The sequence below is a fragment of the Aulonocara stuartgranti genome (genome assembly GCF_965226115.1).
Source record: "Aulonocara stuartgranti genome assembly, chromosome: 8".
Lineage (NCBI taxonomy): Eukaryota > Metazoa > Chordata > Actinopteri > Cichliformes > Cichlidae > Aulonocara > Aulonocara stuartgranti.
The window spans coordinates 367,501-386,673 of NC_138959.1; the positions used below are offsets into that span (position 1 = coordinate 367,501).

General features: G+C 42.7%; 2 protein-coding genes across 5 annotated transcripts in view; one reads left to right on the forward strand and one right to left on the reverse strand.

Annotated features, from left to right (window-relative positions):
* hlfb (HLF transcription factor, PAR bZIP family member b) overlaps positions 1-3,995 on the forward strand; it is a 15,013-nt gene extending 11,018 nt beyond the window's left edge. For 2 of the 4 annotated variants that reach the window (XM_082544291.1, XM_082544293.1), the window contains one exon: positions 1,082-3,995. In XM_082544291.1, coding sequence (XP_082400417.1) covers positions 1,082-1,300 — 219 coding nt within the window. In that variant the 3' untranslated portion in view covers positions 1,301-3,995. The remainder of the gene's footprint in view (positions 1-1,081) is intronic. The other 2 variants (XM_082544292.1, XM_082544294.1) reach the window with 1 other exon arrangement.
* An 11,043-nt stretch (positions 3,996-15,038) lies between these two features.
* Positions 15,039-18,150, reverse strand: smim36 (small integral membrane protein 36). The gene is made up of 2 exons (XM_082543760.1): positions 17,366-18,150; positions 15,039-15,124 (listed from the first exon to the last, which is right to left on the reverse strand). Exon 1 carries the CDS (start codon positions 17,801-17,803, stop codon positions 17,474-17,476), a length of 330 nt encoding a protein of 109 aa, XP_082399886.1. The 5' UTR covers positions 17,804-18,150; the 3' UTR covers positions 15,039-15,124; positions 17,366-17,473.
* Positions 18,151-19,173: the final 1,023 nt, after the last annotated feature.

The following is a 19,173-nucleotide window of genomic DNA, read 5'->3' on the forward strand; positions in this document are numbered from 1 at the left end:
TGAGCGGCTCAGATTTCGCTGTAATTCCCAGTCTGACCTGAGGGTGGCGGTGTTCAGAGAGGGTTAGAGAATAATAAGCAGCAGAAGTTCAGCGTGAATGAAAAGGTTTTATCGTCAGAACGCTTCAGTTTGACTGAGTTATATGATTATGTGGAATCGGTTACATGAGACGAAGCGCCTCAGGTCAGAGTTCAGATGTTTGAGTGAAGCAGCAGAGGCACTCGTCCTCGGGTTCTCCTGGATGTGATGTGAATGCCTGCAGGCCGGCAGATCCATTAGGGCTGATTAGTCGGCGCGGCTTAAAGCTGCACAGCATGCTGGGACAGAACGAGCTGGCTTCTTGCTCTCCTATTGGCTGGCAGAGGTCTCGGGGTTAAGAGGCTTATGTTAGTGTGAATGAGGGAGCGGAGACGTTGCTGTGAGGTCGGGCTCAGAGGATTTGGCTTTTAATTTGTTCAAATGAAACACGGCTCTGTGTGCGAGCGCAGGAGGAAACGTGCGCGGCGTTTAGTCATCCACACTCGGTCCTTCAAACAGAGACAAGGACTCAGATAAGCACACCAAACTCACCGTTTACGCTTCCTCCTGCTTTGTGTGCTCACGACCTTTGAGGCGTTCACGTGGTCACGATCAGAAATATCAGAGTCAGAGAGGCTGAGATGGCTTGCACATGTGCAGAGGAGGGAGGGCGGCTGTGCTGGATGAAGGATGCTGAACGTGGAGCTCAGAGAGGATTCATGGATGCAGGATTAGAGTGAGATGGAGGCAGGTCATTACAGTTTACCACCTTGTTTGATATGAAGAATTTTAGGGGTTTTTATTTCTTGTGAGTTTCTGCGACAACGACTTTATACAGCAAAGTAAACCCTGACAATCTGATGGCCCCGTATGAGCGAGTACTCGGCGACAGTGGGAAGGAAAAACTCCCTTTTAACAGGAAGAAACCTCCAGCAGCACCAGACCCAGGGAGGGGCGGCGGTGGGGGTGAGGGGAGGTTCAGGGAGGCAAAATTTGAACGTGCTAAAAAGCTGATTATTATTTTCTCTGAAGTAATCCTTCCTGTTTTCCGCTGTTCTTCGAGCAGGATGACAAATACTGGGCCCGGCGCAGGAAGAACAATTTAGCTGCTAAGCGCTCCCGGGACGCCCGACGCCTCAAGGAAAACCAGATCGCCATCCGGGCCAGCTTCCTGGAGAAGGAGAACTCTGCTCTGAGGCAGGAAGTGGCCGACCTGCGGAAAGAGCTCGGACGCACCAAGAATATCCTCGCCAAGTACGAGGCCCAGCACGGGCCGCTGTGAGGGCGCGGGACACACACATGTACAGAGTTCACACACACACCGCCAGCCAGCTCGTCTCACGGCTCCGAAGGGCTCGACTCACGGCAGGTTAGTCTGTGGACCAATCAGATCAGAAACACGTAGGACACGCCTCCTCTCTGATTTTGATTCTGCCTCAAAACGTTCAGTTTTAAAACGCGTTCGCTGGGGACTACTTTCAGCGGCGGATGAATCCACACTGGTGCTGTAAAATGACACACGATGCAACATATTTATAGTTTTGTTTTTTTCCCGTGCGCTGGCTTCACATGACTTCCTGTTTGAGTCGAGCCCGTTACTCAGAACTCTTACACACACACACCTGTCGGGGCGTGTCTTCAGCCCTGTGAACTCTTCTCATGGACTCCACTAACACTCACTTGACCTCTGACCCCTGCTCTCCCAATGTCTGGCAGCTCCTCCCCCTGCAGGTGTGAACACACCTGTAAATGAATGTGTACCGCCTCCTGCCTCTTAGCTCCTGCTCTCTGTTAATTTTTCTGTCGGGCCCTCAGCACTGTTTCACATTCACACTAACTTTAACCTGACTTCTCTTTTTTAAACAAGTGCCCAAAATGCCAAAAGTTTTATAGCAGGAAATGTTTTTATATTTGTGAGGATAATCAGAGGTAAGCGTCTTCAGGGAGTTCAGACACGGTTGGGCGCGGTTTTGGAGCCCCCTAGTGGGTGAGGGGAGCTCAGCAGCCAGTCCGGTCACTTAAAGGGTCTGGCTGCATGTTTTGACCTTTGACCTTCACTTTAGCATGTTCATGTTTGTGTTCAATAGGAAAGCTGCTTCAGGTTTCTCTGAGCGCTCCGCCAATGAAAAACAAGCAAGATTAAAGAGATAAAATGCACTTAAATTTATCTTAAAACAATAAAAAACAAATTAAGAACAAACTTTAAGAAAATGGTTCAAATGAGAAGAAACTTTAAAGCGGTAAAAACTAACCTGAAATCAGAGTGCTGTGCCGATCGAGACGTTCTTCATCGCCACAGTCTTCACATCCTGGTTCAGTAAATGTTTGGAAAGGTTGATTCCATAAAAAGGAGATATCTTTTCTGGCGGCAGCATCATCTTCGTCTCTTCTCTTTCTGTTTCTTCAAATAAGATCTAATCCGGCGTGTTTCCAGGGTTCGCCTCGCACTCTTGCTTATTTCGGGTAAATGTAGGAAGATGGAGGTGAGCGTGGGGGTTTCTGCAGCGACTGTCCTGCTTCTCATCTTCACGACTTTACCATCACCTTTTTTGTGCACGAATGAAGCCGCGTTGAAGTTACGTGTTCAAACCAAGCCGTGCTGACAGCTGATTAATGCTCAGCTGTCATGTTTTTGTCTTTCTGTGAAAGTTTGAATTTGTTTTAGAGCAAATTTAAAAATGAAATTATTTAGCACACCTGCTGTCGGTCAGAGCTTTACTCTTCAGGTACTTTATCGTTAAACAACTCCCTCTTCTGCTCGTTTCCACCTCCGATATTTTTATTCTTGGAGCTTTAATAATCTTTAAACATGTTCAGTTCAGAGAGAGAGGAGCTGAGAACTAGATCCAGTTTCAGCTCCTCTCTCTTTAAAAGCCTCCTCTCTTCTGATTGGCCAGCTGCTGGAAGCCTGCTGACGCCTGCTGTGGCAGTTTTCAAACATAAGACTGATCGTATGGATTTAATGTCAACGTGTATTAAGGTAATTAATTGAAACTTTACCACGTTTGATAAGCGTTACAGCGGCAGCCAATCGAAAGAACCCTGCCTAGAATGGGCGGGGCTAAGGTGGCTTGTTATGAACAGATCTGGTACAAGATAAGTAAAGATTATTTTGAAGTGTAAATCATGCAAAGCTGCTCTAGCAGGAAGTGAGCGGAAGAGTCCAAACAGTTTCTTGACTTCTGATTGGTTGTTTTTCTTGTTCCTGTTTTAAAATAAGAAAAAAAAAGAAAAAGAAAAGGTGATTATAAATAAACATCCCGATAAGCTGAGACGCGGTACGAGTTTCTCTGACTCTTCTTCGCCGTGTTTTTGGAAACTCGCTCCGTTTGAGTGCAATAGACGTCAGGCGTGAACTTTGACTTTTGTTTCCCACGTAGCTCAGCGACGCCCCCCGGTGGCCGAGTGAGACATAAATGTATATTTGGGTGCGTGGTGTCGTCTTATACTGTGGGTTCACTTCAGTACTCTTTACTACAGACCAAAAGACTACAGTGTATACAGGATATATTGATACACATGACAGGGTTTAATGTTTATACAGAGTTATTCTTCTTGTTTTGTACAGTCTGTTTTCCTACGTAGATATTTCCCGTGTATTTTGGAAATCCTTTCATAAATCTGAAGCATATGTATATCACACATATATATTATTACAGTGGCGTGCCCGGCCGGGGCATGCGATGCATGGGCATTAACCTACCAGCTTCATTTTGCGTCTCACCCTGTTCTCCCCCACCCTCAGCACACCTGGGCAGGTCCCTTTAGTTTCATGACTGTGTTTGGCCCAGAGGAATGTAACCCCCCCCCAACATGAAGCCCTCTTTTCTTTTCTTTTTTTTTGTATTCTGCCTTTTTATCGTTTGCTGTGGTTTCTCTTTCTGCCTCCTCCTGTTTGACTCTCTGTTCACAGAAACCTTTTCTGTCCTTGCTTCTGTTTCTCATGATCAAAATAATAAATACAAGTTTAAATACCATCCATGTTGAGCTTCTTTTGTCCCCGTCTGTAGTGACAGGTGCAGAAACCAGATGAACGGGCGAGTTGATCGGGTCCGGTTTATATCCTGACATCTTTGTCATCTCTCTGTGCTGCTCTCTGCCTCGGTCTCTTTCAAAATAAAAGCTAAAGTGAATCCTTAAAAAGGACAGTCAATAAACATAAATAAAAAAAATGAACAAATAAGAGTTTAACAAACATAAAAGGGAAGGGAGAAGTAATAAGAAAATTAATGAGTAAAAACATAATCAAAATATAAACAAAACAATTTAAAGAATTTATAAATAGAGAAACAAAAAATAAGGGTGAAAATAAAATTAAAATGAAAAAATAAAGTTACTAATATAAAAAATATTAAATTTTAAATTTTGGGAATGATTAAAGTTTAAATATAATTAATAATAAAAAGGACTGGATACAAATGTTAATGTTAAATGTTTTAAATGGAAATTATTGAAGGGAAATTATAAGTAATGACCAAAAAGTAAATCAGTGTTTAAATATGTGAATTTCACTTTATGTTCTACAGAATGAAACTTTTGTTTTTAACTTTAGTTATTTTTAATATTTATATATTATTGTTTATTTTGGCACTTTTGGTCCTCTGTAATCTGAGCGTTTGAGTCATCACTTCTTCTTCTTCTTTCTTTTGTTGCCTGTCCCGTTGAGAAAGATGCCCAACGGATTTACTTTACCACGTGGATCATCACGGCCTTCCCGTATTGGTCCATTTGATTAACCTTTGTTACTATTATTTATTTATTTTATTTTATTTTAAGTTATTACAGACATGACCGGGGGATGGGAAAGGAAGAAAGAAAGAGAGGAAGAGGGTTTCCTCACTTCTAAATGTGTCTATTCATGCTTCAGCTAATTTAGCATAATTATTCATTCATACACAGCAAATTCAAAAGTGTTAAATTTTTTGGTGTTAATAGTCTTCTTGCAAAAGTAGAGTTAATTTTACTCTAAGCAGAGTCACATTCTTTTAATGTAACTCTGAGGTGTAAAATGATAGTAGTTAAAATCGAGTGTTAAAAATGAGTGTTTCTCTGTCAAATCTGGAGGTGTTACAATGGAAACATTAACTCTTGACCTCTTAACTCTGAACTCCTACAGGGGCTATGACACCAACAGAGTAAATTCACAGACTCCGCCCCCAGCACGGCTCCAATCGAAGCTGAAGTGAAGCCGTTTCAGAACATTTTGCTCTACATATTTGAGTTGTTTGCCCTGCTTGGTAAGTCATTTTTTCAAAGATTGTTTCAATTATTATCATGAGCTTTTACTTCTGTGGCTCTTTGGAGTTGAGACAAAGCTGTGTGAAAGGCATTAGCCATGTTGCTCGGTGATAGCATAACATTCTGTTTTAGCTAGCTGAAAGGTATTGTTTGCGGGCAAATACCACAGCCTTGAAAAAAAGCTTGCATGTGAATTTTCAGTCAAACTTTTGGTCAAATACACCTAAAACAATGTGTAGAATGTGAAATGTTGGTATAATGGTGCTACTTGAAGCCTGAAAACGATCGCCCATAAAAAAAAAAACAAAAAACGAGCAAACAGCAGTAGCTGACGTCCTGACTGGATTCTACGTTAGCATAGATCCCTCCAGAGTTTTGTGCACACGGTTTAGGTAAAAATGAAAAAGGTTGAGGTTTTACATTTAGTTCAGTATTACCTGTTGCCTGTGTCTTTGTCTTTTGGGAAAATACTTTACACAAGTAATGGCTCAAAGAGGATTCCTTTTTTTTACTGGGCTGCAATTGTTTACTGGATTATTTGTGCCATTAATTAGTGTCAACTAATTTTTATTCAATCTCCACACAGGATATGCTTGTGAAGATGGAATATGGGGGAGAGCAGAAGTGCGTTGAAGTTCCACAAAGGGATGAATGAAGGACATGCATATTGTATTGAAGAAATAAGTGATGAGAATGCTGTTATTTGCATTTACCATGTCAGACCTTTTGATAAACAAAATTCTAATGAAAGTGAGAACATGTATACTGTTACATCTTTCAGAAAATGTTTTGAAATTGTGGTGCACAGTTCAGAATAAATGTTTTTCAAAAACCATTGCGTCTTTTTAGTAAATGTTTATTTCCAAAATAAATTTCTAGAAGTTCAGAACAGTAAAATTCCCGCTTTTTAGAATGAATTAGAAGATAACTCTTAAGTAGTTAAACTAAAATACTCTTTGAGAGTTAATATATAAACTCTTAACACTAAGTGTTAAATTATCAACTCCAGACAGATTTGGTGTTTAACACTAAATCAGAGTTAATGTACCAACTCTCCAAAAAGAGTTAAATTAACACTCTCTGGTGTGGACCCATATAGACACTTTAATAGTGTTGAAATCAAATCCGACAGTGTTAATTTGGACATGCTGGATTTGCTGTGTAGGTTAACTGATGAATCCAAACTGCCCATAGGTGTGAGTGCGGGAGTGAATGTGAGTGTGAATGGTTGTCTGTCCCTGTGTGTTGGCCCTGCGACAGACTGGCGACCTGTCCAGGGTGGACCCCGCCTCTCGCCCTATGACAGCTGGGATAGGCTCCAGCGCCCCCGCGACCCTGAAAAGGATAAGCGGAAGCAAATGGATGGATGGATGTTAATTTATTTTTATAGATTTTTTTACACAAGAAGCAAACATGGAAGTTTTCTTTGTGTTGCCGGAATATTCTGGAGTTCTTGTTGATCAGCAGATGTATTTGTACTAAAAGATGAAGAGAAGATGATTTATGCTTCATTTGAACCTGTATGACTCATCCAGTCTCATACAAATAAAGTTATTATTCAAATGTGCTCCTATGAACACGAGGATCATTTCTTTTGTGGTTTGATGTAAAGTTCATGTGTCCTCGTGGTGAAGGCCGTTAGAAAAACCTCCACAAAAGCTCAGACGGCTGATGACCACAAGGAGGCAGCACCTTCCTTTGAACCCTTTCATAATAAATGTCAGTAAATATACAGTGCATCTGAGTGTGATCACAGTGCTTATTTCAGCATGTTGTATCTGACACAGCTCAGTGACCCATCCTGTCTGTTTACTTCACCCTCAACTTTTTTCTCTTTTCTCGCCTCCCCTGTTTGTTTTCCCATTTCTCTCCTTTCTTCTCATCTTTCACCCCCGTCTGCTCCAGCATAACATCCACAAACAAAATAATCTGAATAATGAAATAAAATCATTAAAATAAAAACATTAACAGGGGAGCCTACAGAGAGTCCGCGGTGCTCCTCTTGGGACAGGACAGGTTAAATAAAGAAATACAAAACACAACTGAAGTTTAATAAAATACAAAATAAAAGAATAAAAACCCACAACAGCAATCGTGTGTTTAAATCACATGATTGCCGTTGTGTTTTATTCAGTGTCCTTTCTCTTTTGTAGCATTTTTCTATTTGCTGGTATTTTCTGAAGTTGTAGTGTGTTTGACATTTCAGGGCCACCGTAGCTTCCACCTGTTCCATGTTTACCTGTCAGCTCCTCAGGTGTGTCCAACCTTTACTCTGGTTTGGATCTTTGTTGGGACTCTTGTTAATTAACCTGCAGCCCAGATTATACTCAGCCTACAGCTAACAACACTTCATCTCCCTCTCCGTCTCTGACAGTCTCACATTAATCTTATTTCACTCTCTCTTGGAAACACCAACTTTTCTGGGACAAAATGTACAGAAGGAAACATTTTGTGCAGCAGTGAGGAGGCTGTAACCAGCAGCAGAGTGAGATAGTTTTTCATTTATTACTCATTAGTTCTTCTCACTGTCATCTGTGGAAGCAGTGCAAGCCTTCAGGAGAAGAATGAACTCGTTTAGCAGAGGTGTGCATTAACCTGCCAATCAGACTGAATGGCTCATTAAGTGAAGGGGCCCTGTTAATGGAAACGAAGGACCACTTTGTGAGTGATTATGCACAGGTGAGGAAGCTTTAGGGGTTAAACAACTGATGTCAAGCCATTTTAGAGACTTTAATTATAAGCTGAATCGTCCCTTTCAGGGCGAGGATAAATATTTCTAATTCCTGCAAAACATTTTAAACTTCATTCATGATTTAAGGCCGCTGGCGTGCGTTATCTGTTAATCCTGATGTCCTCTTGCTGCCTGAAAAATCAGGTCCCTCATACAGAGATGTGACTGCTGACTCTTTGGGTCGAGTGCCGCTTTAATCCCGGTGTACACCCACACGCAGATTTCTTCTGATTCATGCAGTCACGTAGATGAACGCCTGTATCGCCCCACTCAGCTGGAAATGTCATTATGTAATGCCACTTTCTCAAAGTGGAAGGCAGCAGATCAGGATGTTCTGCTAATCCCACAGTTCAGACCATCACACGCTGACAGCTGAGCACTTTTCAGTCATTTCAGACTGAGCGAGAACACACAATACCCCCTACAGAGTGTTTTAGTCCTAATGTACCGCAGCATGATGTTGTCATTTTCCCCTTCAGAGCTTAGCAAAATATTTGAACCAATGTCCGCTAGCAGGCTAACTCCCCCATGTTAGCTATTGCTGTAGAAGATAAATGATGTGATTTAGTGATGCTGAAAGAAAAACTGTTTAACAGAAGTTAGTATCACAGTCACGCTAGTTGCTGAAGTAATTTGGCGAGCTAGCCAACTAGCATTTCTGCTCAGGTATGACTTTTTCACCAGAATGTTATATTTAGCCAGCTAGCTTTAGCTTAGCTACGCTATATAACTTTAGTGATTATGGCTAACATTAACTGATTAAAATAATTTGAACATGACCAGCTTGGGTGAATTAGCCAAAGTCAAACCTTGCAGTTTTTCAGTGTTAGCAGAAGAAGGATGGGTAACAGTCATCTTCATGGACCTTCTGCTGGCTAATGTTACCAAACATTAATTTAATGTCATGGTGCTGGGTTGGTGAGCCAGTGGTTTATGAGTTTTGTACTTTTGGTTTCTTCACATGGTGTTAAGTTCCTTAGTCTTTTAGTGTTTCTTCAGTTCTAGTTTTTGGCTTTGTTATGTGGCTTCCCTGTGTTCTGGGTTCCATGGTTGCTGTCTCCCCATCAGCTTTATCTCCTAGTCAAATCCGTGTCTGATATGTTTCCTGTTTTACTTTGAAAGTCTGTGTCCTATGTCAATGTATTGAGTTTTGCTTCACCTTGGTCTTGTCCTGTCTGATTACTCCCAGCTGTGCTCTCCTTCTGTGCCTCGTTCCCCTCGTTATCCCTCAGTGTATTTAAGCCCCGTGTTTGTCAGCGCATTGTCTGTGTTCCATCCCTCAGGTCAGGTTAAGTGTAGCGGGTGGAGGAGTTCATGCATGTCATGTTAGCGAATTCATGTAATTCATAGTTTCTTCATGCACCTGTACGAGTCGTGCACACAGTCATTTTTAGGTTTTGGTTTAGCTCTCGACACTGTCTCATTGTAGCTTTTGTTTTGTACCCTTGTTATTCAGCCATAATAAACGGCTCGCCCTTGTTTAAAGTTACTCCCATCTCCTCACCTGTGTCCGCGCCTGGGTCCACACACCTTCACTCAGTCTGCCCTGCAGACCGTGACATTTAACTGCTAATAGAGATAAATGATTACAAGCTGTGTCCCAAAACTGAGGCTGCATTTGTAGGCCGATTACGTCACAGCCAGGCGACGAAGGCGGTCCCAATTCGAAGGCTGCTCCAAACACGGGAGACAAAGGCCGGGTCCTCCAAAGGATGCAGCCTAGGCTTTGGGACACAGCGCCTGTATCCCAATTCAGGGTCTGCAGCCTTAAAGTACGCAGCCTCAACGATCCTCAAGGGCCGCGTACTTAAAGACCGCTGAGGCCGGAAGTGCGAGGCTTGTGTAATGGGACAGTCAAGCCTCCGTTGCACTGATACTGTTGTTTGTCAACAAAGTTTAAAAAAAAAAAAGCATCCGTCGCGCTACCCAGGTTGCCTAGCAACCATGATACTAACAGCTGGAAACGTGTCATACAGCTGTGTTTGACAGAAATGAAGGAGAACATATTTTGTTCATTTGTTTGTTTCTACATGAGCTTTGGTCATTCTCTGTGAGATTAAGCTCAGCTATTGAACGGCGTATATTTTAAAGTAAAGGCTTTAAAACCAAGTTAGTACAAACGTCACTAATGTCACATAACTTTGCCGACATGTGGCCAACAGCAATGTTTTAATGTTCTTTGTTATTAAACATTTGCACATAAATAAGTGACATAATATTCAGTACTTAAAGTTTGCTCTTCGGCCGCCCCTCATCCGCCGTTTTTTTCTGCAAATTTATCCACACCGACTGCCGTACTATGAATTGTGGGATATATGGGACCACGAAGTCTACACTGCTACAGCCTTAAAATTCAGGGAAATGAAGGACGCATTTGAGGGCCGCATTTCGAGCAGCCTTTGAATTGGGACAGCCTTCGGCGCGCCGCTGTGACGTAATCGGCCTTGAAATGCGTACTTTAAGGCTGCAGACCCTGAATTGGGATGCAGCCAGCTACAGTAGCTATATGTATCCTGTGTAAGGTCACATCAGTTTCTAGTTTGTTTCCTTATGTGGAGTTTGAGTTGATCTTCTGCTTGTTTGGTGACTTTAGCGATTAGTGGACTTGATTTGTAAGCTAGCATTAGCTCATGTTGTTCACTGTTGCTGTGAGCGTCACTCTGAGTATAAATGTCACATGCAGTGGAGATGTATTAAAATAATTTTTAAAGGCTTAATATGTAAACAGAATGAGGCCATTGGGGCTTTTCTACTGGTAAACAGCTGTTTAGTTTCCACTCGTTTATTCATAGATTTTCATGTTTCTGTACACTGGGATCAAGTAGAAATTTCCATTACACAGTGACAGACTTGAAAAGAAAACCGTGACATCATTAGTGTGATTTCCTTAAAAACATTACAGCTCGTATTTGTCTGAACATACAGCATGAACCACAAAATCCAGGAGTATCTAAACTGTAATGTTTTCATCACAGAAAGGAATAACAGATCATTAATACAAGGCTTTGTGCTTATGGTCTGAAGTACCTCTTTAATCAGCAGCTGCAGTAACATGTGTCTGCAGATCAGCAGAAAACCTAAATGTGGGGTTGCCTTAGAAAGGTAAGTGCAATGCAATGGCTGCATGTTATACGATATGGGAACGTGCATCATCAGAAAATACCAGGGAAAATGGGCCAAACTAAAACAAAGCAGTTCACTTCAGATACATTTTGAACCATTTAAAGTGTTTCTGACACTCTGGTGAAACCTTGTTTTTAGATATTTGTGTATCTGGAGTGAAGTGGAGCTGGTTTGATTACAGCAGCGTGACCTCAGCACCATGACTTTGGGCTTCTGTTCGTTTCCTCTGTGCTGTGGCTCATGATGAGTGTATGTAAGAACGTAATGAAGTCAGAGCCTGTTGACAACCTGAAGCTTACGTAACCTTCCCCACAGACAAAAAGACATCAGCAAATACACAATACATCCTCCTAATACGCAGCAGTGGCCACGATATAATCCCCAAACATGAAACATGGACGGGCGGATAATTGTGCAATTCATATTACAGATACGACGCAGCCATTGGTGGGCTGCTCAGCTGGCTGTGCTGTTTTATATAAGAGGATTTGCTCCAGCACGGCCTCTGTGGCACAAGCCCTCTAAAAAAGATTCGGGGCAGGATCATATGTCAGGCAGTGCCAGAGCCAATGAGCGGTGGGGGCGGAGTCTATCTGGTCAAGGAGGATTTTGTAGTTTCAGGAAGGGAGCGGGATTAAACCAGTCTGTAGCCACAGTGGTTTCCAGAAACATCAAATGGATATTTGAATCACAGAAAGCATCAGAGCAGCAGACCCAAACTACAAACATTACTCCAACACGTCTGATCACATGGATCAATTAACTGATGAAGGTTTTAATTTAGCATAAAGCTAGCTCTCATTAGCTCATTAACTGGCCCAGCAGGCAGCGCAGCAGCGGCTGCGACTTTATCACCATGTGTACCCAAAAAACTCAAATTACTTGCTTTTGCATTGTTGATCTATAGCAGCATTTCTGTCGTGTTTGAAGGGCACACAGGTAACTCAGGTAACTCAGCCCAGCGGACTGTGCTGCCACAGGAGTACTGCTGATCTGATCTAACCCGCCCACAAAAGTGGAAGTATTCCGAGTTTTTATATTTACAACAGCACTTTTGTGTTTTAAACATTTTTAACGTCTTTCAGGTTTTGCTGACTTGATCTCCTGAAGGTTAAAAGTGTAAAATAACCTGCTGGTTTAGTTTGCAGTCTGGCCCAGCTGGCAGCGAGCAGGGTGTGGCAGCGTCAGTGTGATCGTCTCTGTAGAAACTCAGTGTTTATATTGAGATTTTTTTTCAAATGATTATTTAAAAGTAAAAAAATTTAATTAAAGTTTTGTAGTTTTTTACTGAACAGATCACAGAACTACAGTAAAGTCAGGCTGTGTGTGCACAGTCTCACTAAACTGACCTAAAAACATGAGATACTGATTTCATCAACAAATCAAAGAGAATCTCCAGAGTTCGGCTCGCAGCTCCAGGTTTTCTTTGTCATTTCATTTGGATGAAATGGTAACAGGATGCGTTAACTACAGTTTACAAAACTACATTTGATTTTTTGTGTTTTGTTTTTGTTTTTTGTTGCAAATATCAGGAAAGTTGGAAGAGTTGGTGAAAGCTTGGACTGCTTCGCTCAGCTAGCCACCGCGCCGTGTTCGTAGGTAGGCCCAGCAGACACTGGACAGGTGCTGCAAAATCATTACAAAGTGTGTCTATGAAAATTTAAACTATTCATGATCTTTTAAGCACAACAGTATTTATTTTTGTAACTTCTAAGTTCAGGTTTTACTAACATGAGAAAACCACCAAATGGTGGAAATGTGAACGTTAGCGTTATGACGTTAGCCTCGGCGCTGGGTTCGTAAACCAGACCAGCAGGCATTTCTGTGTCGTCAGTGTGAATGAGATTGTACTGAGGGGAGTAAATGTAACACAAAAGCTGTTAAAACGGTGTGTTTTATTTTATTTTTATAACATTTTCTCATTTTGTTTGTATTGACACGTTTGGAGCTCGACTGTCAGAAAGCCGCAGCCGCCGAGCAACATCACCTGTTTTCACCTGATCACCTGATCTGACCCAGCATGCGGCGCTACAGGTGCTACAGCACAATCAGGTAATGACTAGTTTTTTTATTTCTTATTATTTATTAATTACTTTATGGTTCTTTTTTTTGTTTGTTTGTTTAATATGTAAAACACAGTTCTCTGTTTAAAAACGTGAGTTTTACTGATGCTTCGAATGATTACGTTTCTGTGTTGGTTCATTAAAATAATTTTTGGAAGGTTTTCAAACCAGTTTTTCACATTTCCGTTACAAATGTAACAGGAAGTGAGAGGCTGTGTCCACGTGGCAGGCTCTAACGTGGCCCAGCAGACAACAGGTATGACAACATAACGAGGGCGTGCACAAACTGAAAGTGAAACTGTGACAGAGTCAACAGAAAGAGTTTGCATTGAATGATAACAAGCAGCTGTTTGAAGTCTCACTGGTTAAAATGGTTGTTTATGTACTCGTAGAAATGTCTGATGATTTAAGAAAGTGATGCTTTGATGTTACTATGGAGACGGGCTAATTCAAAAAGGTTCTTAGTCACACGCAGTCGCCAGCTATGTTTACAACATTCTCAGTGGCGTGACGGGAACAGCAGACATGGCAGACACTGGTGTCATGTTGGAAACTGTCAACACGGCATCAAATAAAATCATATTTAAATTTAAAGCTGTTTTCACAGATGATAGAAGACAGAGTTTATTGTTGCTGTGCAGCTACAGAGCTTAACAAATCTGTTAGACCAGAGATCATAAAACAAGAACATCTGTCAAAACTTGTTTAATAATAACGTTTGATTTTCGTTTATTTGGCAAATAAACTAAATTTGCTTTTTTTTGAACCCCAATTTCTTTCTTATTTTTTGTAAACCAGTAAATCTGAAAATGAATGTATAAAAACAGAAACTATATTGTAACATTTAACATATTTAGACTGACGTGATTGCACATACAGCCGGGCTAACGTTACAGAAGCTGGTTCAGGTCATTACCAACAGCTGTGACACTGTGTTGGTGTGGTGACACGTTTGTTAAGCGCTGTAAATGCAGCTTACAGAATATGGCTGCCTGTTCAGGAGCTTCCATGAACGCCTTTTTGTTATTAGCAACACAACCTTTAAAGGTTCCCCCTGCTGCAAACTGGGCACCAGTATCATCCTCTGACTGGATGTGATGGTGTTTGTGTTGTCATCCACATCAGTATCACAGACTCAAAGCACAAGAAATAAATCAAAGTGGCTCCTGTCCCAATTATGGCCCCGATGTGTGGCAGGTGTATAAGATTCAGCCCCTGGCGATTCCTGTCCACGGACACGCTGCCTGCCACAGCGAGGCAAAGGGAAGGAGGGGGTGGGGTTTGAAAACATGCTGTCTGTAACCTTAGTTACCTCTGTAGGACATAGGGGTGTCAGCCTCAGCTTTTAAAAACACGTTTGGATTTCTCGTTAGTGGCGTGGGAAACGCTAACAGGGTCATCGTAACTGGACGTCGTCATGAACACCAAGCTGATTGGCTCTTCTGAAGCTCTGATTTACTCAAAATGAAGAAGCATACTTAGATCATTAACGTGTGCATTTAAGGATTGAATACAGTGCACTGTAGTTGTTTTCCTTAAACGTTCAGTCGTCAGACTCAACAGTGAGACTCCTGCAGGGTAGCGAGGAGCGTTCCTCCTGGATAAGATGGCATCCATTGAAGAACCGCAGCCAGCGCCCTGCTCCATCACTGCTATCTTCAGTTTTCCAGTGATACCACACTCTGTGGTTTCAGGGAAGGTGCTGACACCACCCTCACAGTCTTTGTCAGTCTGGCGGGTTGGGGTCACATCAGCACTGAGGTGAGATGGAGAATCTGCTGCTGATGACTTCAAGTTCACACACTGTGAGGTCTGAAGTTTCTGCAGCTCTCCGTGAGGCCAAATCTCCAGAATCCCACAGATCCACGGTGAGCTGATGGCGCCGTAGGTGAGCGGAGGTCAGTGGTGGGAACTGGAGGGAATTCTGCGATTTGCAGGTGAGGCCAAAACCCTGGAAAAGAACAGGAAAAAACCACAGTGAATACTCTGATCTCTACTATTCTCTGTTCTTAACAGCTTTTCAGTCATTTCAGGCACAAATTGAAGCATTTTTAAGTTTTTCTTTAAATTCCAACTCATCCGATTTGTTTGAACCTTTGAAGCGTGTCGTTAACAACGTGCTCAGTATGTTGGCGCTGCTCTAACAAACCGATGGCCGTGACTTGGTGGTTCCACTTGTTGCAGACCATCAGTGAAGAACAGCTCTACGCTGAGTTTGTTCTTGAGCTTGGAGATGGAAAGCACCTCAGAGCTAATGTAGGAGGAGCTTTTTGTTAAAAGGATGCTAAATGTTCTGCTGACACATGAAGTACCAAAGAACATGATCTGATGTTACCACCCATACTCTGCTCCAGCTGTGTTAGTGCACAAATGGTCTCCATCACTGATGTTGGTGTCTCCTTCAGTACAACATAAACACAGGATGTTCTCTCAGATACAGATGAATCAAATACAGGATTTCCCTCCAAACAAACATCATCAGAGTTCCTCCATCAGATTCTTTTAACACCACCCAGTAAATCTGCAATAACACCAACATCTGCTGCACAGCTGTGAACATTAACCCATACAATCGAGCATCCAAACAGTTATCCCTGCTGTCCAGCATACGTCAAAAGGATGAGTGACGTTGACCCCAAAGTCTTTCCATTGATTATTTTCCTGTCCAGTGAGGGTTTATGTTGTCAGCTTATTTGATCTGTGTGATGGTGGGCGGGGAGAGGCGGGGGATTAACAGGCTGGTTTGAAGCGTCAGGACCAAAGCTTAAGAGTCCGAGTCCTCTGGGACCTTAGGTTGGGGGTGGAGGACGCAGTCTGCTGCTGCTCTGTATGTGAGTGCAGCTTTATTCAGGAGAAGCTGGTTAATGCTGACATAGCACCAAGCAGTTTAAGAGTCACACACAGTCACACACACACGGTCACACACAGTCACACACATTCACACACACACGGTCACACACAGTCACACACAGTCACACACACAGTCACACACACAGTCACACACGGTCACACACAGTCACACACACGGTCACACACACAGTTACACACACAGTCACACACACGGTCACACACACGGTCACACACACAGTTACACACATTCACACACACACGGTCACACACAGTCACACACAGTCACACACACAGTTACACACATTCACACACACAGTCACACACAGTCACACACACACGGTCACACACAGTCACACACAGTCACACACAGTTACACACATTCACACACACGGTCACACACAGTCACACACAGTTACACACATTCACACACACAGTCACACACACGGTCACACACACAGTTACACACACAGTCACACACACGGTCACACACAGTCACACACACAGTTACACACACAGTCACACACACGGTCACACACACAGTTACACACACAGTCACACACAGTCACACACAGTCACACACATTCACACACACAGTCACACACATTCACACACACGGTCACACACAGTCACACACACAGTCACACACATTCACACACACAGTCACACACAGTCACACACACACGGTCACACACAGTCACACACACAGTCACACACACACAGTCACACACACGGTCACACACGGTCACACACACGGTCACACACATTCACACACACAGTCACACACACACGGTCACACACAGTCACACACAGTCACACACACAGTTACACACATTCACACACACAGTCACACACAGTCACACACACGTTTCACCCTTTACTTGTAAACTGTGACTTAACCCCAAAATGAACCAATAAACAAGCTTCACAAAGGTCCTCAGAATGTAGGAGTCCCCATGATGTAGGTCAGGTGGTTGGCGGGGTCCCCGTAAAGTCAGAGAAGAAGAAAAAGCTTTATCGATTCTTTTTTTTTATAGTTAAACTATATATTTATTATCTCAGAACATCGGGCCACAAATCCATCATAGAGACTTGGACATGAATGAGAATCAACAAAGGATCCAGAGTGTTTGTCTTCAACAGGGATTAAAACAAGGTTTGGTCTTCCAAAGAAACACAGCAGCACAATGATTCTCTTTGCTTTCACCATACATGGACCAGTACCTCCATCACACATGGACCAGTACCTCCGTCAAACATGGACCAGTACCTCCATCAAACATGGACCAGTACCTCCATCAAACCCACCAAAGGCCTGCTGAGTGGCCTCCTCAGGACGCCTTACCTCCTGCTGACTCCTTGGCGCCATCCGGGATGTTCAATTTAAAAAACAAGAGTCTGAGAATGAAACAGCAGCACTTCATGATTATCCGTCTGAACTTTCCTCTTCCTCTCAGACCAGAGTACTCCTCTTCTCCCGCTCCCGCTCTCCTCTATCCCGGCTCAGGTCTGGCGTCGGCAGCTCGGCGTGGCCCGCTTTGTTGTTGGGCTCGTACCGGGTGGTGGTGGGTGAGTTCTGCATGACCACCAGGCGTATGGGCGACTGGCTGGGTGGCGCTGGCGTGTTGTCAGGGGCGTACTCCTTGGTGGGGTCTTTGCCACGGCAGTCGTACAAGATGCAGGAGATGAGGAAGACGAGCAGCAGGATAACATAGCTGGCGACCAGGATGATGAGGTTCAGGGTGACGGGGTCAATCTCCAGGTAGAATTCCATAAAACCCATGGTGCCGCTTCATATCTCGGCCCGGATCCAGAGGAGGAAGAGATGGTGGGAAAAGAAAGAAAGGGAAATCTGGGGAAATGAGAGAGAGAAGCAGAAAAAAATCCCGCAGTGATGGACGTCGGCTGGACAGCTGGCCGGAAAGAGAGAAAGAGCAAAAGAGAGCAGAGGACGGCGTGGGATGATGAGATGACGGGATCAGCTGAGAGAGAGAGAGAGCGGGCAGTGACAGCAGGCTTTGTGCTTTAAAGGACATTAATCCTCGCTGCTCCTCCAACCTTGACGTTCAGCAGCCAATGACGAAAGCTGCTCAGTTTTAATAACTTAAGCCACCATTTTGATTTTGCCAGCTACACGTCCAGCGCCGTGGCAAAAACCATACTCTCAAAATGGAGGCCAGCTGCGGCACACACCTGTCAGCCTGCCATAAGCGCTGCTTTGGGGATTTAGGAGTCATGTAATATGTATTAAAACAACTGTTTATTATGTCACTCAGAGATTATTTTTACATTTGAAATTCAATTATATTAAAAGGAAATAAGGGCCCACAGCAGGCTGCTCTAAACATGCAATTTTGAGAGTACTGCTGTTAGTAGATCCTGATAAAGCTCCTCTGTGCCCTAAGCTGCTCTTTTATAAGAAAACTTTATCCTTGAACCCTCAGAGTCACAGCTTTAACTCACACAAGGAGAAAAATACATAATGTTGGCTTCAGATGTCATTTTTGTATAACAATAAGCTAAGATTAGCCAGCTAGCTGCTCTGATGGGTATCAACTAACATGTCCATGTTGGCGGGCTAGCTAACATTAGCTAACATTAGCTAAGATTAGCTAACATTAGTCAGAAGAAAGACAGTTTTATTGAGTGAAGTCTGATCAAATAGGAATTTGAGGAAAACTGGTCAAAGCCAACAGGACTTTTATGTTTTATTTGATTTTGGGGGGCTTTTTAGCAAATTTACTTAATGTCCTGTCAGCATGTTAGCTAACGCTAGTAAACAAAAAAGCTAACGCTGGCTAAAATTAGCCAGATTGGAGGACAGGAGGATGTAGAGTGGTCATTTTACAATTGGACCACCACCGTACTTGATGATGTCAAAGCTCAAACTGGCTGGCTTGACCGGCCCGATGCCGTAGCTACTCAGCATTTCTATATACAATAAACTCATATATCAACTTGCTTGCATTTGTTTTCAGTGCAAAAATATAATAAAATATTTTGTAATTATTTTATATTTACAGCAAAATGCAAGACGTTTGCCTATAAAAATTGTAAAAAAAAAAAAAATACTGCATAATATTAATTACAAGAGTAGTTTGTGGTGGAGATTGTTCATCTGCTGACTGAATATCTAAAGAGGAGAAAATAAAA

Bases quoted from the DNA above. Each gene is read 5' to 3' on its own strand.
- smim36 (XM_082543760.1), bottom strand. From the start codon at position 17,803: ATGGGTTTTATGGAATTCTACCTGGAGATTGACCCCGTCACCCTGAAC.